Source organism: Onychomys torridus, chromosome 3 (genome assembly GCF_903995425.1).
Source record: "Onychomys torridus chromosome 3, mOncTor1.1, whole genome shotgun sequence".
NCBI lineage: Eukaryota > Metazoa > Chordata > Mammalia > Rodentia > Cricetidae > Onychomys > Onychomys torridus.
In genome coordinates, this window is record NC_050445.1 from 130,300,333 (window position 1) to 130,323,702 (window position 23,370).

The 23,370-nt window shown below is 38.5% G+C and overlaps 1 gene segment (V, D, J or C); it reads right to left on the bottom strand.

Annotated features, from left to right (window-relative positions):
* Window positions 1–18,675: 18,675 nt before the first annotated feature.
* On the bottom strand, window positions 18,676–19,205 carry LOC118580226. The segment is given in 2 exon segments: window positions 18,676–18,986; window positions 19,157–19,205. Coding segments are annotated over 2 exon segments (360 nt in total).
* Window positions 19,206–23,370: the final 4,165 nt, after the last annotated feature.

The window sequence follows — 23,370 nt, forward strand, 5'->3', positions numbered from 1 at the left end:
GTCTACATAGATATGTTTATAATTATAGTTTAGTGATATTGTCTGCTTTCTGTAGAGAAACTCCTTTCTCTAGTGAGACTGTTGAATCAAAATGGGATTTCACTCAGTTTTAGCTCATCATTCATTATTATTGAGAGCGCACCTGTTCACCATTTTCCTGAGGCAATTTCAATGATATTGAAGATGAAGAAAACTGCGGTGCATGACCCTTGATGTGTAGCCCCGGGCAGGCACTCATGCTCCAAGTCCCTCAGCTGCAAGCGATAATCTTGAATTTCTCAGTCTCTGTCTCACACACAGATACATAGCATATTTGGCAGCTGTGCCACCCAAAGAAAGGATGTTTTTGTTAGGGTCTGAATCACTGTGGGAGGAAAATTTGAACCTTGGAAGCAGTAATATACCCCTAAATCCTCAGGCTCCACCCTGCTGATCTTGAGTATAAAATCTGTGCCTGACCCACTGCCACTGAACCTGTCTGGCACTCCAGAAAATTTGTTGGAAACTTTGTATATCAGGAGCTGTAGAGACTGGCTTGGCCTCTGCAGATACCAATACAAATAGGTGTTTCCATCACTATATACAAGGCTCTGAGTAGACTTGCAAGAGATAGAGGCTTGGTCTCCAAGGCTGACAGGCAAGGACAGTGGACTTTGAGTCATTACAACATCACTCCTGGAAGCTGAAATGATGAGAGAGAAGTAGAAATTTATGAACAAACTTCATGAATAATCTTTGTGATTTCTCTGCTGATACTTATTTCAACTGAGATATTTATTCATACATACAAAAATTCATTTTAGAAAAAGTGAACCAAAAGCCCTAAGAGGATTTTAGGCATAACTTAGATCACTGCATTTTACCCACATCATAATTATCATTATAGCACCGTTTCTTTCATATCTAGAGCCTTTGTCACTCAGATGTAAACCTCACAGGCCCCATCCTAGAGGATAAGGACTGGCTTCTCAGACATGGGAGAACACAGGTGACCAGAAGTGGGACCTGGGGCTCATCTTCCCTGCCCGTTCTTTCTCATTTCCTCACCAGGAATCCTGAACAACAGCAGCACCAACAGCAGAACAGGCAACTTCATTTTGAGGAAGCAATTGAAGAGACTGGTAAGTCACTGCAAGATGACAACTGGAGTTTTTATCTCAGACTGTAGAGGGTGGGTCCTCCCTAGGGAGTAATATGCAAAGGCCAGTGTTAATACTGAAGTATAATATTAGGGGTAGAGTCATGCAGGATTTTCATGGTCACAAAAATCATATGAACTATCTTCTGTGTTAGGAGTAAAACAAAATGTGGTATATGATGGAAAAAATCATGGCAAAATCTGTCAATTTAGATAACAGACACTCATTAAGTGCTGTATTACAGGAACACTGAGGAGTGAGAATGAAGCTATACGTATACTACCACTCTCTTTGAGTTGAATTACTATGCCTTTGCTCCTCTTTCACCAACTTTGCAGAAAAATGGCTGTCATTTTTAAGAATTTTAAATGTAGAAGTTAGGAACTGTCTTTCCTGTGTTCCATTGAATTTGTCTCCATGGGAGAAAAAGCAAATAAAAATACTAGGAAGGTGTATCAAATTGAAACTTAACAGAGAAATAATGGACTTAACTGATATTATGGCTCAAATAGATTTAATTGATATCCACAGAATATTCCACCCAAACAAAAAAAGAATATACCTTCTTCTCAGCACCCCATGGAACCTTCTCTAAAATTGACCACATACGTGGCCATAAAGCAAATCTCAACAGATACAAAACAATTGGAATAACCTCCTGTGTTTTATCAGGCCACCATGGTTTAAAGTTAGATTTCAACAACAGAAAAAACTACAGAAATCCTACAATCTCATGGAAACTGAATAATGCTCAACTGAATCACCAATGGGTTAAGGAAGAAATAAAGAAAGAAATTAAAGACTTCCTAGAGATCAATGAAAATGAATACACCACATACCCAAACTTATGGGATACCATGAAAGCAGTGCTAAGAGGGAAATTCATAGCACTAAATGCCCACTTAAAGAAGCTGGAGAAATCTCATGCTAGTGACTTGACAGTACAAGTAAAAGCCCTTGAACAGGAAGAAGCAAATTCACCCAGGAGGAACAGACCCCAGGAAATTATCAAATTGAGAGCTGAAATCAATAAATAGAAATAAAGAGAACAATACAAAGGATTAATGAAACAAAGAATTGGTTCTTTGAGAAGATCAGCAAGATAGACAAACCCTTATCCAAACTAACCAAAAGACAGAGAAAGAGCATCCAAATTAACAAAATCAGAAATGAAAAGGGGGGCATTACAACAGACAATCATGAAATCCACAGAATCATCAGGTCATACTTCAAAAACCTCTACTCCACAAAACTGGAAAATCTAAAAGAAATGGATCATTTTCTGGATAGGTACCATATACCTAAGTTAAATCAAGAACAGATAAACCATTTAAATAGTCCAATAACACCTAAGGAAATAGAATCAGTCATTAAAAGTCTCCCAACCAAAAAAAAGCCCTGGACCTGATGGTTTCACTGCAGAATTCTACTAGATCTTCAAAGAAGACTTAATACCAATACTCTTTAAATTGTTCCACATAATAGAAGCAGAAAGTATATTACCCAACTACTTCTATGAGGCTACAATTACCCTGATTCCTAAATCAAACAAAGATGCAACAAAGAAAGAGAACTACAGACCGATCTCCCTCATGAACATTGATTCAAAAATACTCAATAAAATTCTGGTGAACAGACTCCAAGAACACATCAAAACAATTATCCACCATGATCAAGTAGGCTTCATCCCAGGGATGCAAGGGTGGTTCAACATACAAAAGTCCGTCAATGTAATACACCATATAAACAAACTCAAAGAAAAAACATCACATGATCATCTCACTAGATGCAGAAAAGGCATTTGACAAAATGCAACACCCATTCATGATAAAGGTCTTGGAGTGAACAGGAATACAGGGAACATACCTAAACATAATAAAGGCAATCTACAACAGGCCAACAGCCAACATCAAATTAATGGAGAGAAACTCAAAGCAATACCACTAAAATCAGGAACAAGGAAAGGCTGTCCCCTCTCCCCATACTAATTCAATATAGTACTTGAAGTTCTAGCCAGAGCTATAAGACAATATGAAGAGATTAAGGGGATACAAATTGGAAAGGAAGAAGTCAAGTTCTCCCTATTTGCAGATGACATGATAGTATACATGAGTGACCCCAAAAATTCAACCAAGGAACTGATACAGCTAATAAAAACCTTCAGCAACATAGCATGATACAAGATCAACTCAAAAAATCAGTAGCCCTCATATATACAATAGACAAACAGGCTGAGAAGGAAATCAGAGATACATCACCCTTTACAATAGCCACAAATGATATAAAATACCTCAGGGTTACTATAAATAAGCATGTGAAGGACCTATATGACAAGAACTTAAAGTCCCTGAAAAAAGAAATTGAAGATGTCAGAAAATGGAAAGATCTCCCATGCTCTTGGATAGGCAGGATTAACATAGTAACAATGGTGATGTTACCAAAAGCAATTTACAGATTCAACGCAATTCCTATCAAATTACCAATGCAATTCTTCACAGATCTGGAAAGAATAATACTCAACTTCATATGGAAAAACAAAAAACCCAGGATAGCCAAAAGAATCCTGTACAATAAAACAAAATCTGGAGGCATCACGAATCCCCGACCTCAAGCTCTACTATAGAGCTACTGTAATAAAAACAGCTTGGTACTGGCATAAAAGCCAACATGTGGACCAATGGAATCAAGTTGAAGACCCTGACATTAACCCACACCCCTATGAACATATAATTTTTGACAAAGAAGCCAAAAATGTACAATGGAAAAAAGAAAGCATCTTCAACAAATGGTGCTGGCATAACTGGATGTCAATGTGTAGAAGGCTTCAAATAGATCCATATCTGTCACCGTGCACAAAACTTAAGTGTAACTGGATCAAAGACCTCAAGATAAATCCAATTACTCTGAACCTGATAGAAGAGAAAGTAGGAGGTACTCTTGAATGCATTGGCACCAGAGATCACTTTCTAAATATAACATCATTAGCACAGACACTGATAAAAACAATCAATCCATGGGACCTGTTGAAACTGAGAAGCTTTTGTAGAGCAAAGAACATGGTCAACAAGACAAAGCAACAGCCTATAGAATGGAAAAATGTCTTAACCAACCCCACTTCTGACAGAGGGCTGATACTCAGAATATATAAAGAACTCAAGAAATTAGACATCAAAATGCCCAACAGTCCAATTAAGGAATGTGTTGTAGTACTAAACAGAAAATTCTCCACAGAGGAAGTTCAAATGGCTGAAAGACATTTAAGGAAATGCTCAACATCCATAACTATCCAGGAAATGCAAATCAAAATGACTCTGAGATACCACCTTACACCTGTCAGAATGGCTAAGATAAAAAATACAGAAGACAGCTTATGCTGGAGAGGATGTGGAGCAAGGGGAACTCTCCTCCACTGCTGGTGGGAATGCAAGCTTGTACAGCCACTTTGGAAATCAATATGGCTCTTCCTTAGAAAATTGGGAATCCATCTCCCCCAAGACCCAGCTATAGCACTCTTGGGCATATACCCAAGGAATTCTCAATCACACCACAATGGCATTTACTCAGCTATGTTCATATCAGCATTGTTTGTAATAGCCAGAACCTGGAAATAAACTAGATGCCCTTCAACTTAAGAATGGATAAAGAAAATATGGCACATATACACAATGGAGTACTACTCAGCAGAGAAAAACAATGACATCATGAGGTTTGCAGGCAAATAGATGGATCTAGAAAAAATCATCCTGAGTGAGATAACCCAGACTCAGAAGGACAAACAGGGTATGTACTCACTCATAGGAGGATACTAGATGTAAAACAAAGATGACTAGACTGCTACATAACTCCAGGGAGGCTACCTAGGTAACAGGACCCTAGGAAAGACCCAGGGATCACCCAATACCAGAGAAATGGATGAGATCTACATGAACAACCTGGATGACAGTGGGAGTAATGAAGGGCAAGATTTGAGGGAAAGAAAGCTTAGGGGAGCAGGAGGTCCCAGCTGGATCAAGAACAGAAAGGGAGAACTAGGAATCGTAGACCATGATAAATGAAGACCACATGAGAACAGGAATAGGCAGAGTGCTCGGGAGGTCCCCAGAAATTCACAATGATACATCCTCTGTAGACTGCTGGCAATGGTCGAGAGAAAGCCTGATCTGACCTAGTCTGGTGATCAGATGACTAAACACCCTAACAGTCATCTTGGAACTCTCATCCAATAACTGATGGAAGTGGATGCAGAGATCCTCAGCCAGGCCCTTGGTGGAGCTCTAGCTGTCCAACTGTCGAGAACGAGGAGGGACTGCAAGACTGTGAATTGTTGAGACCAAGATTGGAAAAAGCACAGGGACAAATAGCCAATCGAATGGAAGCACATGAATTATGAACCAAAGGCTGTGGAGCCCCCAACTGGATCAGGCCCTCTGGATAAGTGAGACAATTGAATAGCTTGATCTGTTTGGGAGGTACCCAGTCTGTGGGACCAGGACCTGTCCTTAATGCATGAGCTTTCTGTTTGAAACCTTGGGCTTACACAGGGACACATGCTCAGCCTGGAATGAGGGGACAGGACCTGCCTGTACTGAATCCACCAGGTTTAAATGAATCCCCAGGGGTGTCTTGGTCCTGGAGGACATGGGAATGGAGGGGAGGGGCTGGGGAGAAGGTTGGGGTGGGAGCGGGAGGGGGGAGGACAGGGGAACCCATGGCTGATGTATAAAATTAAAACACATAATAATAATAATTATAAATACTAGGAATGTGTATCTGCAGTGTTTATTATGAAAATGTAAAGGCAATGGATATTGAAAGTAATATTCCTCAGAAATTTGGTTTGAGGAAACACTGCAAGTGATGGAGGAGTCTCTGGTGTTTCTTAGATAGTTCACAGGATAATTTCAACTCAATTATTTTATATGAATTAAATATATATAACATTTCATGTAGCAATTATTTCTCAGTAAAATATGTTTAAATGTATTTATTTATTTGTTTGTGTTTGTGTGTGTGTGTGTGTGTGTATGTGTGTGTCCAATTTCTTTACATAGCACTCCTGTGAATTGCAGAGGATAACTTGGGATTCAGTCCTCTCCTACCATGTTTGTCTAGGAAAATCTCAAGTGGCTTGGTGGCAGACACTTTTCTTATTGAGACATTGTTGTGGGCTATGTGATGACACTGTGTAAAGATGTGTCTCTGTCCTTCCTTACTTGTCTAAGGCACCTTATGATTGGTTTAATAAGGAGCTGAGTGGCCAATAGCTTACCAGGAGAGGAGAGGAAGGATTTGGGGCAGAGAGAGGAAATGGGGAAAGAATCTGAGAGGCAGAGATTCACCAGCAAGATGCAGAGGAACTCACATGTACAGTACAGAAGAGAGGTAATGAACCACATGGCAAATGTAGATTACTATAAACAGGTTAATTTAAGTTTTAAGAGCTACTTGGGAATAAGCCTAAGCTAAGGCCAGCTCAATAAAATAAATGTCTCCCTGTCATTATTTGGAACTGGTAGTCCAAAGAAAGCTTGGGTACAAAACATTGCATGAACTCAAAGAGCAAAATGTTTTATTATTATTATTATTATTATTATTTTATATTTGTGTATTAATTTCACACATCAGCCATGGGTTCCCCTGTCCTCCCCCTCCCACCCCACCCCCACCTTCCCCTCCATTCCCTCCCCTCCATTCCCATCTCCTCCAGGGCCAAGACTCCCCTGGGATTCATTTAAACCTGGTGGATTCAGTACAGGCAGGTGTTGTCTGTCCCCTCCTTCCAGGCTGAGCAAAGTGTCCCTATGTAAGCCCAAGGTTCCAAACAGCCAGCTCATGCACTAATGACAGGTCCTGGTCCCACAGCCTGGATGCCTCCAAACAGTTCAAGCTATTCAATTGTCTCACTTATCCAGAGGACCTGATCCAGCTGGGGGCTCCACAGCCTTTGGTTCATAATTCATGTGCTTCCATTCATTTGGCTATTTGTCCCTGTGCTTTTTCCAATCTTGGTCTCAACAATTCATGCTCTTACAGTCCCTCCTCTTTCTCGACAATTGGACACCTAGAGCTCCACCAAGGGCCTGGCTGAGGATCTCTGCATCCACTTCCATTAGTTATTGGATGAGAGTTTCAGTACGACTGTTAGGGTGTTTGGCCATCTGATCACCAGACTAGGTCAGATCAGGCTTTCTCTCCACCATTGCCAGCAGTCTACAGAGGATGTATCATTGTGGATTTCTAGGGACCTCTCGAGCACTCTGCCTATTCCTGTTCTCATGTGGTCTTCATTTATCATGGTCTGCTATTCCTCTTTCTCCCTTTCTGTTCTTGATCCAGCTGGTATCTCCTGCTCCCCTAAGCTTTCTTTCCCTGAAAACTTGCCCTTCATTACTCCCACTGTCATCCAGGTTGTTTATGTAGATCTCATCCATTTCTCTGGCATTGGGTGTCCCTGGGTCTTTCCTAGGGTCCCGTTTTCTAGGTAGTCTCCCTGGAGTTATGTAGCAGTCTAGTCATCTTTGTTTTACATCTAGTATCCTACTATGAGGGAGTACATACCCTGTTTGTCCTTCTGAGTCTGGGTTATCTCACTCAGGATGATTTTTTCTAGATCCATCTATTTGCCTGCAAACCTCATGATGTCATTGTTTTTCTCTACTGAGTAGTACTCCATTGTGCATATGTACCATATTTTCTTTATCCATTCTTAAGTTGAAGGGCATCTAGGTTGTTTCCAGGTTCTAGCTATTACAAACAATGCTGATATGAACATGGCTGAGCAAATGCCCTTGTGGTATGATTGAGAATTCCTTGGGTATATGCCCAAGAGTGCTATAGCTGGGTCTTGGGGGAGATGGATTCCCAATTTTCTAAGGAAGCACCATATTGATTTCCAAAGTGGCTGTACAAGCTTGCATTCCCACCAGCAGTGGAGGAGAGTTCCCCTTGCTCCACCTCCTTTCCAGCATAAGCTGTGTTCTGTGTTTTTGATCTTAGCCATTCTGACAGGTATAAGGTGGTATCTCAGAGTCGTTTTGATTTGCATTTCCTGGATAATGAGGGATGTTGAGCAATTCCTTAAATGTCTTTCAGCCATTTGAACTTCCTCTGCTGAGAATTCTCAAAATGTTTTTAATATGATATTTTGACAGAAAAATCTTTCCTGAGCTTGATAGATGAATCAACCGTTAAGAATTCTTGTTGTTCTTCCACACAAGTTTAGTAAATAGCTCCTGTTTTGAACTGCTGACTATTTCCTAGAACCCAAGTGCAGGGAATCCAAAACTGCTTTCTGTCCTCTTTGAGTACATGCATGTATTTGTACTTACAAACACAGATACTAACACATGGATATCAATTAAAGAAGAAAAAGTTATCTTCCCACAGATAGAAGGCTAGCAACTATGTGCAAATACAAGAGAAATGGAATTTGTTATACCTCAGAAGTAGGAGATGAAATTCAATGCAAGATGTTATTACAGTCAAATGAAAGCCTTTGTCTATATTGGGTTTTTTGTCACCTTGATACAAGCTAGTGATGTCTTGGAAGAGGGAATTGCAATTGAGTAAATTCTTCCATCATATTGACTTCTATGAAAATCTGTGGGGGTATTGTTTTGATAAATGATGGATTTCAAAATGCCCAGCTCAGTGTACACAGTGCCACCACTTGGGCAGATGATCTTTGGTATAAGAAAGCATGCTGAACAAAACAAGATAAGTAAGCCATTAAGCAGCCTTCCTCCTCCTTGGATTCTGCCTTCTTCAGCTCCTACCAACCAGTACCTCCCTGATGAGATTTACCCTGACATCCCTTCATGATGGATTGTGATGTGGAACTGTAAACTGACTTAAACCCTTTCCTCCCCAAGGTGCTTTTGGTCATGCTATTTATCACAATAGCAAAGAATCTAGGACATCTCTCCAGAGTCATTACATTGCTCCTATCCAATTAGTAAGAAAGGATTCTTAAATAAAGCCTCCCTTAGAAGGGACAGTCTTGGAAAGGAAGAGAAGGAGAGGGAAAGCAAAATGGAGATAGAGAATGAATAGAACATTTAGAAAGAGCTTGGCTTACTTGTTTACCACCTCAGTGGTAAATTGAGGTTTTAGCTTTTATCTGATGTAGGCTGATTAAGCAGTTGGGTGCTGGAAGCAATCAAAAGCATTGTGACTAATAAATTTGACACAGATATGAAAGAAGTACATGTGAGCATGAAGAAGAATCATGAGGTGATATGGTCACAGAGAAGTGAGAGTTATAGAGACAGGAAGAACCAATGGATAAATATATAGATATAGATATAGATAGATACAGATATGTAGATATAGATATAGATAAATTTACATTTTTTATTATTTTAGATTTTTTATTAAAAGATTTTCTATTTATTTTACATATTAACCATAGATTCCCCTGTACTCCCTCCTCCTACCCCCAGCCTTCCCCCCAAACCACCCCACATTCCCACATCCTCCAAGGCAAGGTCTCCCCTGGGGAATCAGCAGAGCCTGGTACATTCAATTGAGGCAGTTCCAAGCCCCTTCTCCCTGCACCAAGGCTGCACAAAGTGTCTCACTATAGGCACTAGGTTCCAAAAAGCCAACTCATGTACTAGGGACAGGTCCCAATCCCACTGCCTGGGCCCCCCCCCTATACAGTTCAAACAACTATTTCACTTATCCAGGGGGGCTCCACAGCTATTGGTCCACAGTTCATGTGTTTCAACTACTTTGCTGCCCTCTTTTATATATTATCTCATAAAAGGACTCTTACTGAGTACACTAAGATTCTCACTTTGTTTATATTCCAATTCATTGACTACAAAGTTGTAGTTCAAGTTGTTCGTCCAAGTTGCTACATTTACAATTTGTGTCACTTACTTTCTTATTTATGTTACTGATTTTCTTTCTTTTAATTGCAATTAACTAAATTTGGTAAATCACAACAAATAGCACATATAATTGTAGATGTAACCGGCTTGTTAAATAAGAAACACAGAAACAATTGCAGAGTTAAAAAACCACAAGGTCAGAGCAAGAGCGGAAAACCTTCCCCTTCACTGCTTCTGCTTTTCTTCCTCTCTGCATTAGAGCTACTTCTGTGTGTCCTATCTTTTTTATAGATTTTCTGTTCTGTTTTCTCATTGGTTGTAAACCCATCACATGACCTCCTCTTCGCTGCCTGTTTGTACAGACCTCCAGGTCTTCTGTGGTTGGTATTGAGATTAAAGGCGTGTGTCTGTCATCCTGGCTGTGTCCTTGAACACACAGATATCTACCTAGCTCTGCCTCCCAAGTGCTGGGATTAAAGGCATGCCCCACTACTGCTCAGCTTCTGCTCTGGCTTGCTCTGACCTCAAGGCAACTTTATTAACATACAAATAAAATCACATTTCAATACAAATAAAATATCACTATATATAATACATATTACTTAACCATAATAATAGTTATAGCTTGTTTCCTAGCATCTATGACTATTCTAGCCACAAGTTCTTGTTCCTAATAATTGTGTCTGGTGTGGGTTTCATCTTATGTACTGGTACTTAAACCTAGTATTTTGTTATAGCACAATTTTAAAGCTACTGCAGTATGCTGCTACTGTAACAGTAGCCCTGTTTTATAGTACTGATAAATTATTGTAGCTCCTTTGAGCAAACAGGATCTAAGATGTGATTTAACTTTTTCTGTATTGTTGAGATTTTCTGTATCTTAATATGGTCAATTTTGAGGAAAGGGTTTTTATGGTGATATTTTATTTGTACTGATATGTGATTTTATTTGTATGTTAAGAAATAAAGTTGTCCGGGGGTCAGAGCTAATAGCAAGCCATAACAGAAGTCAGGTGGTGGTGGTGTACACCTTTAATCCCAATCACATGACTGGCAGATCACTGTGTGTTCAAGGATACAGCCAGCATGGAGTCACATGCCTTTAATCTTAATAACAACCATAGAAGACCTGGAGGTCTGTATAGACATGCAGTGATGAGGAGGTCATGTGGTTGGGTTTACAACCAATGAGAAGGTAGAACACAAAAGTCAATAAAAGGACAGACACACAGGAAGTATGCCTCTTTCTGAGGGGATGGACGGCAGCAGCAGGAAGGGTAAGGAAGTGGTTTTAAGTCTCAGCTCTTAGCTACTTCTCTGACCTCCTAGGCTTTTGACTCTGCATTTGGCTCTGTGTTTCTTAATAAGTCTTAATAAGACTATTAACATCTACAGGTTTTGTTGTTTTGGTTTGTTTTTTGTTTTTTGTTTTTTCAAGACAGGGTTTCTCTGTGTAGTTTTGGTGCCTCTCCTAGACCTCACTCTGTAGACCAGGCTGGTCTTGAACTCACAGAGATCCTCCTGGCTCTGCCTCCCAAGTACTGGGATTAAAGGTGTGCACTACCAACGCCCAGCTTTGAGGAAAATTTTATGGGCTGCTTAGAAGGTGATTACATTCTTTCTTTTCCTGTTACTTTTTTTACTCTTATTTTTCAAATTCATTTTATATGCTAACCACAGATGGTCCCCTCTTCTTTCCTCCTACTACCCAGCCTCCACTTCCCAATCGACCCTCCATTTCCTCATAAGCTTGATCTGCTTAAGAGGACCCCTGGCAGCATGATCAGGATCTTTCCCTGATGCATGAGCTGGCTTTTTGGAGCTCATTACCTATGGTGGGACACCTTTCACAGCCTTGATACACAGTGGGGTTTGGACCTGCCTCAACTGAATGTACCAGGCTTTGCTGACTCCCCTTTTAAGAAGGTATTTTCTTTATTGTTAAGTTGGAATGTTCTGTAGATTGTTATCAGGTCAATTTAGGTTAATAATTATACTTTTTTATTTTGAGATTACATTCTTGTAGCAAGAATACTGCATATTATAAAGCCAAGAGATGTAATTCTCTGTAGTAATATTAGTTATATGGCATAGATATTGCTGATGTGATATTCATTATTATTAACAATATTAACATAATTGTGCCCAACTTAAGCCCAATCAAATTTAGTGTATCCAGGGCACATCTAAAAATATTTCAACACCAATGTTTTTCATTATGAAAACTAATCAATACAGTTAACATAGGTGACAGTTCTACCATATTAATAGATATCAAACTATAGACAAAATAATCATAAAACACAAGGTAAGATATATATATATATGTATATATGTATATATATATATGTATATATATATACACATCTCTGAATGAAAAACATAATTCATAACCTTTAAATGGACTCTTAAATAACTCAGTGAATCTAAAACAAAATAATACAAATTGAGATTAAAAAATAATATGCTAAACAGATACAATGTGCTGTGCTTCTTTTAAGACAAGCAACACATTTGACAGTTGGTCCACACCAAGAAAAAAAAGTTTTTGTTTGTGTGTTTATCACTATATGTGGAATATGAACAGTTTAGATGCAGAAATAAGCTCCAAGATCCACAGCTTCCACTCTACTGATTTTCAGTCTGAAATATGCCTGTGACCTACTGCCATAGAACCTGATAGGGATTCAGATTCCTGGTTGGAAACCTCATTTTTAGATAAGGAACTGTGGTGACTTACCTGGCTTCTGTAGGTACAAATACAAACTGGTGTCACCATACCTATCTAGAAATCTCTGAGTAGATTATCAGGGAATAGAGTCTATCTCTTCATACCTTATCAGAAAGGAGAGGAGGACTCTGGTTCATCACAACATCACAAATTGAAGCTGAAATAGAAGAGAAGAAAAAAATCACTTTGAAAATTCATGAACAATATTTAATATTACCTTCATGTTATATATTTCACTAAAATTCTTTCATGTTGTGGATGAAATGTTTGTCTGTATACCAAAAGCTTCTTGATACAAAATGTGGTTTATGTGATTCTGAAGAGATTCTTAAGGTAATGTAGACCAGCCATACAATTCCATATGTGTCAAAATCTTCCCAGTATCACAGATACTGTCCCATCTGATACCTTACTTTCAGAGATCTAAACCTCACAAGTCCATCCTGGTAGACAAGACATGTCATTTCACATGTGTGCAGAAAAGTGTTAGACTACTGCAACTCTATAGTTCACCCTCTCACTCCATTTTCCTTCTCCATCTCCTTTCTGTCCTTACCAGGAATCCATAGTATTAGTGGTTCCAGGCATTGACTGCTTGAGACTCCTATGTAGCCAATGAGTAAGACAAACAGCAGAGGAAATATTAACATCCCAGGATACACAGAGGAGTGATAACTTGGGTAGCCTGACAAGTTGGTGTCAGAGATACAAGCTTTTCAGATGCACCACCCTGGCCAGCAAAGCATTCTGTTCATCAGCTAAAGTGAATGAGACATTACTCTAGAGCTCCAAGCCTGGTTTTACTTGTACCACCATGAAGCACCATTAATATTTCTGTTGGTCCTACAAAGATCAGTAACACTGTGTTGTGTCCTGGGACAAAAAAAAAAAAAAAAAAAATCAGCTGGAAAGGTTGCATATACAAGAGCTCGAACTGTAGTCTAGGTGGTGATCCCACAAACATTAACAAAAGGCAGTCATTTCATCCAGCTCCTTTGATTATGAACAGAAGCTAAACAGGAAAACACCTTCTCTTGTAAGGAAACAATGGTGCCAAATGCGAACACAGTGAGGATGAAGTCTGGTCTCCCCACTTCATCAGAGTCAGAACAAAAGAAGAAAAAGTAGCAAGCTATTCCTTTGTCCAAGTAGTTCCTCCTGGTGCTGATCTGGCCAGGGAGTGTGAAGATGGTAGAGTGGTCTGGACAAATACAACCATAAGTGCCCAGAGGCTTAAATAACAGAAATTCATTTTCTTAGTATAAAGGAGGCTTGAAATTCCAAAATCAAGTATTAGCAGATATCCATTATGAACCTGTGAATCAGAGCATCTTACTAGTTAGCTACTTCCATGTCTGACTCTCACAGATCCTTTCTTAATACCTGGGATCAGTGACAAAAAGCCCATTGTTGATGCTTCTACTGAGATCACCAACATTATGAGGTTAGTTGACACATGTAGCATCCAACATAAACTTCCTTCCTTTTTAAATGGGTTCACCAAATATACTCACATTGAAGTTAAAGATTCATCATATGAACCAGAAGGCAAAATTCAGTCATATAGCAATCCATAGAAGCCAGAGTAGAGAAAAAGTTCAAAATCAAGCTAAAACCTTCAACAGTAAAGCTCAAAACATAGAATGAATTTTCCTAATAACTTAGGAGCTTAAATATCCTTCCATGTGTCTCTGGCCAGACTGAAGACCTTGTGCAGTCTCACAAAGCTAATTGGAGACAATTTGACAATGCCGCTTTAGTTTTCTTAGGGAACCTAACATGGCTATTCCTCTTTTTGTGGGGTTTGTCAGCTATCTGCACATCTTTCTCTGTCACCGCCAAATTATAATAGAATTACATTATTTCTCCCTTCCCTCCCTTCCCTTCCAACCCTCTAGTATAATTCCTTGTTCTTTATTAAATCCCTAGTCCTTTTTCATTCTTTCGTTACATAAATGTACATATGCATACATGTGCATATATACTAATATTAACATACATTCCTAAATACATAAGTACAATATGCAAAGTCTTTATTACCTGTGTAGATGTTTTCAGGAATGATCATTTGTTGTTGAATAACCAATTTCTCCATTCTTCCCAGGGAAAGAGTATTTCTCCTACAGTGAGCATTCCTTAGCTGCTTGTGGTTCTCACCCTGCATCAAGGACAATTCTCTTTATTGCAGAGGGAGACCATAACAGAAAAACCACAACCAATTAAAATTAAAAATTGTAAAGCCCAGACCCAAGGGTTATATCTACAATACCACCCCCACACTTAAAATCTCATTGCAGAAGATAGAGTTGAATGATTGCAAAAACCTGATGATCAGGGACTTTAGTGTGAAGTTCTGTCTCCTAGGAATGTTAGAAGCTACACCCACAAATTCTCACCAAAATGATCATCTAATTATGGTAATAATTGGGACAACAGAATAGTCATGTTAATCTGAATGGATGAAAGTTCAAGAGTTCTCAAACCTACAATGTAAACAATTGAATGCCAATAAATATTCTACTGCATATTATCATTACCTGTATATGTAATATCTCAGGTGGCCAAAGCATTTGTCATCAAACATGTCTACTAGAGTTTGATTTCCAGAACCTAAAATAAACTACCACAATACTACCCATGAGCATGCTTACACTATGTCAGGCATGCATACATATGTACACACACACACACACACACACACACACACACACACACACTAAAGAAATTAATTTTTTTTTAAAGAATGGCCTTGGGATATTGAAATTCCATACCTATGAAATTCCATACTTGAAACAATTTTATCTACTTTGGTTTTGTGTGCTCTTTTGATAACTCTATCCATGTCCCTTTTTTCTCCTTATAAAGAAACTAGTTCTTTCTTTCAGGGTTGTTAGCTTTATCTTCCTCTTTGTGAGCACTTCAGTCGCTTATTTTTTATGTATGTTGAGCAAACACTACTAAGGAACACAGTTGTACAGTGTTTTCTTTCCATTATGATAGCAAGAATGCAATCTATTGTTTTAATGTATCACAGCAGGATACACGATTGTATATTCTTGATCCTGATTAAAATAGGTGCTGTTTTAAGGAATCTGAATTGTGCTGAGGGACTAAATTCAGTTAAGTATCAGTTAGACCATGGAGCTCTTGGCAGTTATGAGAAACCAAAGGATCTCCTAATATGAATCATGTAGACTTGGGGTAGATGAAAAATTATCACTGAGATCCCTAATTACTTATCTATAGGACCCTGGAGTGCTTAGTCTGAAAAATTCTCTTTTGCTCATGGGTTAACAATCTGTGCTGAGCCCAGGACAATATACAGAGCTGGAGACACATGTTTTCACAGCACACTGAACACTATAAAGTTTCAAAAAGGGATACGATAATAAACACTGTCTGTCTCAAGGTAAAAAAAAAAAAAAAAAAAAAAAAAAAAAAAAAAAAAAAAAAAACCTAAGGAATCCCTACAATGTGTCTCTAATTTTCACCATGGACAAGAGTGAAGATGGAGTTATGCAGATGAATTGCACTATAATTTCTCTGTGTTTCCAGATGCAGTATATTTAGGGACTATTAAACTAGCAGCCTGCTATAATTCACGTGACTTAGAGACCTGGCTTGCATATGTATATCTTCACAAAAAAGGTTATTGACAGTAAGGTTAAAGGACACTAGGACCATACATTCTGCAGACTGCCCTGTAGGTCTCTCAACTCACTAGTTCTAAACCAGTGCTGCACAGGTTGAGATTAAAGTGAAATTCATGCCCAAGAGTATGGTGGATGCCCTTCCCTAAGAGAATGGATTTCCTGGGAGGAGAATTCAATTTAAATGCCTTCTTTCCAGTTACTTTGTAGCTTTAGGCATGTGGAAGAAGACTCCTTAACTCAAGAGCATGTAGAACAAAAGCTGAATGCTTCATTCCAAACAACTTCCTGGAGCAAAGGCTGTTTCCCTGTAATTAAAGATGCTTCATGTACACTTGTGTAAAATTGTGCTTGCTTGCCCATCCTCCTCCTCCTCAAACTTCCAAGTACTGTGATCCTTTAAAACAGTTACACATGCTCTGGTGACCCCCAACCATAAAATTCTTTTTCTTGCTACTTCATGATTGTAATTTTGCTGCTGTTATGGATTGTAATGTAAATACCTAATATGCAGATGGTCTTAGCAGACCCTGATGAAAGGGTCATTTGATCAACAAAGGGATTAGGCCTCACAGGTTGAAAACCCCTATGTTAGAGTATAACATGAGAATGTAAACTAGTGGTAGAATCAAAGTCTTTCAGAAGACATCCTGGCTTTGGCCCCTAAGTGACATCTCCTCTCTTCCACTCTCAATGGTTTTTGAGGACTTATTCCATAAGGATTCCCACAACAAACTCACCTGAATAAAAGATAAGAGTATTCATTTACCCCTTAGAGTCTGTGACCTATCTCCATGTGAGAATTTTTTTAACTTCCATTTAGAGTAGTAGGCATGGATTCCCTCCTCTGCAATGATTCTCAAATCCTATAAAAAACATCTGATTACCTAACAATATTGCCGCTGTTGTGCAGATGGGCATGTCTTTCTTGTCATTTTTTAGCTAGTAGATGTAGGATTACTGAAAATGTAAGGCCATCAGTACTTTCCTTGCCCCAGAAAACATGACAGTATCTTCAACAACTGTGAAATCTACCCAATCAGGAGAGAAACATCTAGTTCACTTCTACCTTGATTTCTCTATTGTGCATCTGAAATACATTGTGTCTTAAGAAATATTGTCTTATCATCCAGTACTTGTGAGTAAACAAGACAAATGACAGGCTACTCTAACTGTTGTGCAATTTCTGGATCATCCTTGACCAACAACTAATGATATATTCACCCCTGTTACTGGGGACGTGTTTAATAATACAGTTCTGGGAATAGCTATTTCTAGTCATATGGAGTATAACCATATTTTACTTTAATAAATTATATTTTTGTTCCATTTATAATATAGTAAGTTTCTATGTGGCTCCTTTATATCTATAACTCTTGTTAATTGGGCTATTTGTTTTATGACTTTTGAGTTTTTATATGTTTTAAATATCAATGTCTTGTCATATGTACAGTTGGCAAAGACTTTCTCCCATTCTGTAGACTGAACTTCAATCAATTGACTGTTCCTTTTGCTGTGCAGAAGCTTTTTAGAGGATAAAGAAATAGTGTCCAACTGTATTACTTAAGGGCAGCACTGGAGACATTAGGTTATCCAAAGATGCAAATGGCATTGTAAAGAATACATTAAGCATTCTGTGTGGATTACTGCATGCCACTATTTGAAACCAACTGGTAAACAAGGGATTTCCTATGGCTGTTAGAACAAGTGAGACCTACAGTAGTCTCCACTCTAATGCTGTATTCATGAGTTCTCTACAGAAGAAGCTTATTGACCTGCCTTTGCTGACTCTCTTATAAAAAATCATTCACTCTCCCCAAGAGACCAAACAAATTCCATTTATCCATATCCATGAAAAATCATTAAGGTAACCTAATCACACTGCTGGTTATATTCTGATGTCCCTATCCCAAGCCTGCCTTACTCAAAAAGGCAGGAAAATCCACCAGTCTGAGAAGCCCAGTACCCCAGCAGGTGAACAAGGCTCACATGCTCAGAAGCCAAGGCCACTGCAACACTTATAAGCACACTTTTCCCACACTTATCCCAACCTAACCCTCTGTAGCCATGGCATCCAAGGCACATTTCTAGGAGAAAGTTTTTCATCATGAAAACCAACCCATAAAATTGATAGAGGTAAAAAAATCTAACAGAGTTGCATAAAAAATTTCAATATAAGAAATATTAAAAGTAGGAAATATATGTATGGTTTATATATCTGAGACATTCTGACACATATCACTAAAACCCTTGGCCATATTTCATTTTAGGAGGAAGCAGCTGGGCTCTAGCGAAGTAAAGTGTTTTTGTTCCAGTCTGTATCACAGTGTGGATGGGTAACTATTTTCCTGCTGACAGTAGTAAGTGGCAGCATCTTCAGTTTCAAAACTGCTGATTGTGAGAGAGTAAGAGGTCCCAGACCCACTGCCACTGAATCGAGCTGGGACTCCAGAAGCCAGGGTGGATGTGCTATAAATCAGGAGTTTGGGAGAGACTCCCAGCTTCTGTTGGTACCAGTGCAATCTACTATTGCTTACACTTGAGCTGGCACTGCAGGTGATGGTGACCTTCTCCCCTTGAGATGCAGCCATGGATGCTGGAGACTGGGTGAGCACAATTTCTCCACTGGACACTATGGTCAGGAAATGGAAGAAAGGAGAGAAAGGCTAGTAGACATAGAGATACACAAATAACTTGATACCATCCATCATTCAGAAGAGACACAATGAAAAGTAGTTTATCTTAGACTCAGACTACTCCAGGGGAAATAATACTGGATTCTGAACTCAGAGCCTGTCTTACCTGTGACACTGAGTAGCACAAGGCTGAAAATCTTCAACTGAAAGTCCATTGTGTTTTCCATCTCAGTTGCAGACTAATTACTGCTCTTCTGAAATGTACATTACTTTAAAACAACTACGAATCATTTGTGGTTTCTGAGGTTGAAATATGCAAATAACAAGATATGGCCTAGGCAGTTGTTGGCTTATACACTCCTGTAGTCTTATTTAGGGCAAACCTGGGTAATCCAGAACAGTGTTCCTATATTTATACATATAACACTGATAAGGAAGGACACTTCTGTGTTTTTCTTTCCCTTTTTTTTGTGATGAATAGTTCTGACCCAGAGTATTGCCCATGTATATTTGTGAAGCCTGGCTTAATTTGATCCTATAAGCAAGGCAAATTCTACTAAGCAGTTTGAGACATATTTCTCCCATGATAAAGATGTGTTGAGGGTGAAAGTTTATAATTTATTCTGAGAACATTTAGAGACATTATGTGTTTCCCTGTTTTCCTGGAAACTGCTCAGCTGAGAACTTCTTCACCCATTCCAATCTAATCAGATGAATATACCCCAAAGCATTTATAAAACTTCTATCCAATGCATGATCTAGAACCAAGGTGTGTTCAGAGACATTTCTGCAATTGTCAAGCAGTAATGCCATTCCCAAGAGAGTAGGAAAAAGACACTGCTACTGAAATGGATGGAAATATAGGCACTGATTTTGTAGCGACTAACATTTGTACAGGCATCTACCTCATGAAGTATATTTAAGAGAATCCTGGGAATGAAAGTTCACAAAGATGTACTCATCAGAGTACTCATCCCTGTTCAACATGAACAGGGGTTGATACTGTTTAGTTTATGTCATATTATATTCTGGGAATATTTGAGCACAGTTTTCAAATAAATTATGATTTAATTAAAGACTGACAACTCCTGAGTCTGCGGATTCATGTATGAGTTTGATCAACAGTTTTACTTTATCTTATGGCAAATTTCAGTTCTGTCCCTAGTAACTATTAAATTAAACAGAATTTATGAGAGAACATGGAGATCTCTCTAGATTGTTAAGAATAGATCTCTTATTCCCCTCTTCATAAAATGTTTCTTCCACTGTGTATCAAGGGTTATGAAAAAGCAACTGAGGGAATTTGTGAATAGATGCACACATTGGGAGATACTGATCTAGGAATTGTTGAATTCAAATCAATTGTAATGTTTGCTTTTTTGAACACTCAGTTCTAAGTAAATGGCTACTCTTCTTTCAAAATAACCCATATCCTTTTCTTTCATGTTTTGTTTTTAGTACTTAGTTGCTAGTCTTATTCTTGTTCCTGAAAAATAAAAGAATGTCCATTATTCTTGTGCACATGGGTTTTATATTTCACTAGTAAGAACACTAAACCATCAGTTGTATTATATTAAACTATCAAACAAATCACTCAATGTGCATTATAAATAAATTATAAATATTATAAATCATTATAAATAAAGGATAGGATATCTCCATCTAGTCATTCCTGAAATTAGAGTTTGGTCCTCAAGGACCCTCAATATCAGAATAATAATCATCTTGACCCTACTGAGAATGAAGAGCACCCAATGTTTTCTTTTATTTTGTTTATGTTTATTTATTTTATTCTGTGTGCATGAGTGTTTTATTGGCATGTATATGTGTCTATCTCTTTAACGTTTGGTACCCAAGGAAGCCAGAAGAAGCCTTCAGATGCCCTGGAACTGAAGTCCCACATGTGAACCCCCATGTGAGTGTTGACAATTAAACACAGGACTTCTGAAAGACAAATAAGTGTTCTCAACTGCTAAGCTATATTTCCATCCTATGGGACATCCAATCTTGACTTTCATGTTAACTCATTTCCCTTCTGTCAGATTTGGTACTATGGATAGAACACGTTGCCAGAGGAAAGGGATGTTGCTGAGTCAGAGAAGATTGTTGCTAGATGGAAGAGTTCTGGGAGAGGCTTGTTTCCCTCTAGGGAAGGCCCTGGACTTGCTGGATCTCCAGGATCAGTAGGTTAACTGTGGGTATGTATGATCAGTGCCAAGACGACTATAAGCAAAGTAAACAAAGACTTGAAGATCTTCCTTGGAGCCAAGTGGACCAAGAACCTAGGAACTTCTGGTTTTTTAGTGTGACAATGATTTTAGCTATAAGGCTGGTGCTATTACTGGATAGATATGTGTAAGTGGTGCTCTCTTCTGGTAAGATGGCCAAATGAAGACAGTGTTGAATATTGTCCATTTTGGAATTCAGAGGTGAAGATGCATTCACAGTGATCAGTGCCAAATACTAGTGTCCTTAGAAATAAAAATGCTTTTGTTGAAAACTCCAGAATGGGACTGTTCTTTCCTCCAAGTGAACAGAGACATAAGGAAGAATAATGTCCACACAATTGCACACAGACACACATACTCCAATTAATGCCTTCATGAATTTTAGATACATCATTGAGTGTTAAATACATCTGGAAAATGGCTTTAAGTGTACAAGTTCTTATGAGCTTACTAAGTCTATATATTCTTAGATATTATGTACTCCCTTTCTTATCATGAGGTTACAACCAGCTGAAATGATATAGATTTTAATTATGGCAACAAAGGGACCAAGACTTTCCATACAAATCGTTAATATAACAAAATTTTGAATGTCTTATATAGTTTTCAAAGATTGACACACTATGGATGTTGGTGTTTCTTCTTGTGATCTAATGCCGACATGTGAGTTTTAGATGTTGCTGTTCAACATCAAGGGAGAAGACTGATGCCACACATCACATTGTAGTAAAAGGCAAATATTTGCATGAGAAATCAAGTTTCTGTTGAAAATGCAATATTTGGGGGACCTTATTAAGGAAAAAGCTACTCAGCTAAACCAATTAATATAGTAACACTTTAAGTGAAGACCATGAAATTCCACAAAGGACAGCAAGACACAGGCTGTAGTTGGATAAATGTTGATGACTTCTATAGAAAATGGCATCTGAATTGTCATAGATTGCATAGCATCTTCATTCTAAGATATTAGGATGGATGACAAGAGGAGTACATAGCATAAAGAAGTACAGCCTTGTGGATAATCTGTTTAAACCATATGACATCCTGGCATTCAGGGGCACTCAATTCCCAGTAGCTAGGATGAGGGAGACGACATGCATCTTGTTGGCTTTACTGTTTTATTCCATAGCTGTCTGGGCAGTCTTTTGTCACATGAAAAAGAATGAAAACAGGTCTCTGATGAATGTCAGTATCATTTCAACTCCAACTGACCTTGTTCTTTATAGTCCTCCCTGAGATGCCCCACCTCCAAGGGTTGCTATACTTGGATTCCCAAATGAGAGACAAATTGTGAAGAGAAGATTATGGCTCTACAATCATCATGAATCTTTCATATTGAAATATGGATCTTTTTATTTTATTGGTAATTTTGTCAGCCCATTGATCTTGAACCAAATTTAAGAATTAGTTTGGGATCTCTTATAATCATTTTTTGAAATAATAATATAATCAAATAATTTTCCCACTTCCTTTGCCTCCTTCTAAATACTCCCATGTACTCTACTTGCTTTCTCAGATACCTGCCTATCATTGTTTAATAGATTTTATTCCCAAATATGTAAACACAACCTCCTCACTCCATAAAATGTTCCCTATATAAAATGAAACTTATATTTGTAAAAGACAGAGACACTCATAGAAATAACTGATCAAAGTGCAGAAATCAGGAGATCATATGTTTCTCAGTTCCAGATGACTCATCTACAATACAGTCCCTACACATGGCTCAGGAATCATTGAAGTAGAGACAATGGGAATGTTGAAAAAGCCAGAGGAATAGGGAGTTTGCTGTGAGATATTGTCTTCTAGCAATGTCAGGGGGTCTGAGTCCATGAGATCTAATTTCAGCTGCCTAACAAGGCTTAAACAAGGAGGACACCAATGGACATACAAACGTAGATGTGGAAAATTTTGAAGCAAATCCATCATAGGCAAAGAACTCTGGTTAATGGTCTAACCTGGAGTAGACTCACCAAGTAGTTATACAATATCAAGTGGTCAGCAATGTGGCATTACATTCTTAGTTCTGTGCTTTCTGCTTCTTGCCTTGAAGGATACCAAGAGTGGATTGGAGAAAATTATTTCCTGAGATTGCTTCATATAGAAGGTGACAGAGGGGCCTCCAGAGCTTCTCATCCTGCTATGTATGTTC